This window comes from Egretta garzetta, unplaced genomic scaffold, assembly GCF_000687185.1.
Source record: "Egretta garzetta isolate BGI_Z169 unplaced genomic scaffold, ASM68718v1 scaffold888, whole genome shotgun sequence".
NCBI classification, from domain to species: domain Eukaryota; kingdom Metazoa; phylum Chordata; class Aves; order Pelecaniformes; family Ardeidae; genus Egretta; species Egretta garzetta.
Genome location: NW_009260628.1, coordinates 48,520 through 49,876, shown reverse-complemented (window position 1 = coordinate 49,876; position 1,357 = coordinate 48,520). Strand labels below are relative to the sequence as shown.

The 1,357-nt window shown below is 60.8% G+C and overlaps 1 protein-coding gene across 1 annotated transcript in view; it reads left to right on the top strand.

Moving 5' to 3' along the window:
• Positions 1–1,357, top strand: part of ZFYVE27 (zinc finger FYVE-type containing 27) — a 10,635-nt gene that overhangs the window by 5,833 nt on the left and 3,445 nt on the right. The window contains exons 7-8 of the mRNA XM_035900930.1: positions 251–311; positions 536–648. Coding sequence (XP_035756823.1) covers positions 251–311; positions 536–648 — 174 coding nt within the window. The remainder of the gene's footprint in view (positions 1–250; positions 312–535; positions 649–1,357) is intronic.

The following is a 1,357-nucleotide window of genomic DNA, read 5'->3' as shown; positions in this document are numbered from 1 at the left end:
CGTCCGCCGGGAGGGCCTGCGCAGGGTGCAGCTCTCCCGGCAGGAGGCCATCGCCCAGGTCAAGAGCTTGTGAGTCTCCGGAGCCCTCCCGGCTGTGGGGCCCCTGGGGCCTCTGCTGCTGGGATGGCTCCTCTGGGGCCGCGGAGGGCCTGGGCTCCTGCCAGCCTGGCCACCGTAAAGCGTATGAGTGTGGGGGAGCCAGGGTATGGATTTGTGGGGCCTTTTTGTGATTGTGAGGTCTCATTCGCAGCCTGATCCAGCTGGAGGGGCTCCTGAGCGGGATGTGCTGCAGCTGCGAGGCGGTGTACCGTGTACTGTACTGGGAGAACCCCACTGTCTCTTCCCAGTGAGTAGTACCGGGTCAGGCATCCTGCGGTGGGCTCAGAGGGAAGAGGGACCTGGCCAAGCCTGTGGACCTGCGTTTGATGTGTTTGGTCCTTGGAGAGGGCGGGTGGCGGACCAGATGAAGGAAGGGGACTTGTGTGTGGTGTGAGGTGCTCTGTTGTGACAGCAGTGTCTTGCTGCTCCTTCCCAGGTTTTATGGGGCACTGCTGGGCTCTGTCTGCATCCTTTACCTGCTGCCCCTCTGCTGGGTACTGGCCATTCTCAACAGCACCCTCTTCCTGGGCAACACCCAGTTCTACCAAGGTAAGAGACCTCCCTGGAAGTGGCCTGTGTGGGATGTTTTGGGGAAAGGCCTGCTGAAGCCAGGGATCCTGCCCTGACCTCTCCCAGCCACCTTCATGTGATCCCTGTGTTGGGCTCTGCCATGGGATCTGATCCTCCCCTGAGGGCAACAATGTCCTAAGAGTGGTGCTCAGGAGCCTAGGCTGGGTGGTGGGGTCCTGGGGCTCAGCTGTAAGAGGTGTCAGTCTCTCCTGATGTGTGTCCTGGCTTGGGTGTTGTTTCCTGCTCTCCTCTGCGCTGTGGCAAACTGGGGCCTGGCAACACAGCCTGTGCATGAGCATCGCCACCCCTCTCGGTCCCTGACCCTGCTCTGCAGGACCTGAAATACTTTCAGTGCCTGTGGCAATGTATGACGCAGGCTTGAAAGTGTGCTGTTGGAGGGGAGGAGAAGAGCTGGAGGCACTCTCTGTTCTGTGGCTCGTGTTGGAGGAGATCTGTGTGGCTGAGCTGTGACTAAGACCCTTGCTGTTCCCTTGCCTGAGCTGGGGCAGGTGGGGGGGGGGTTCCTTGCTGCCCTAACTTTGATGTGTGAGCAGAAGGAGGGCTTAAGGTACCTGGTGGGTGAAGGCTGTGTGTGCCAATGTCCCACCCTGAGCCCTGGAGATGGGCTCTTGCAGCTGGCTCTTGTGTGTTGGGGCTAGGGGGAAGGAATTGCCCCCCCGCTGCAGCC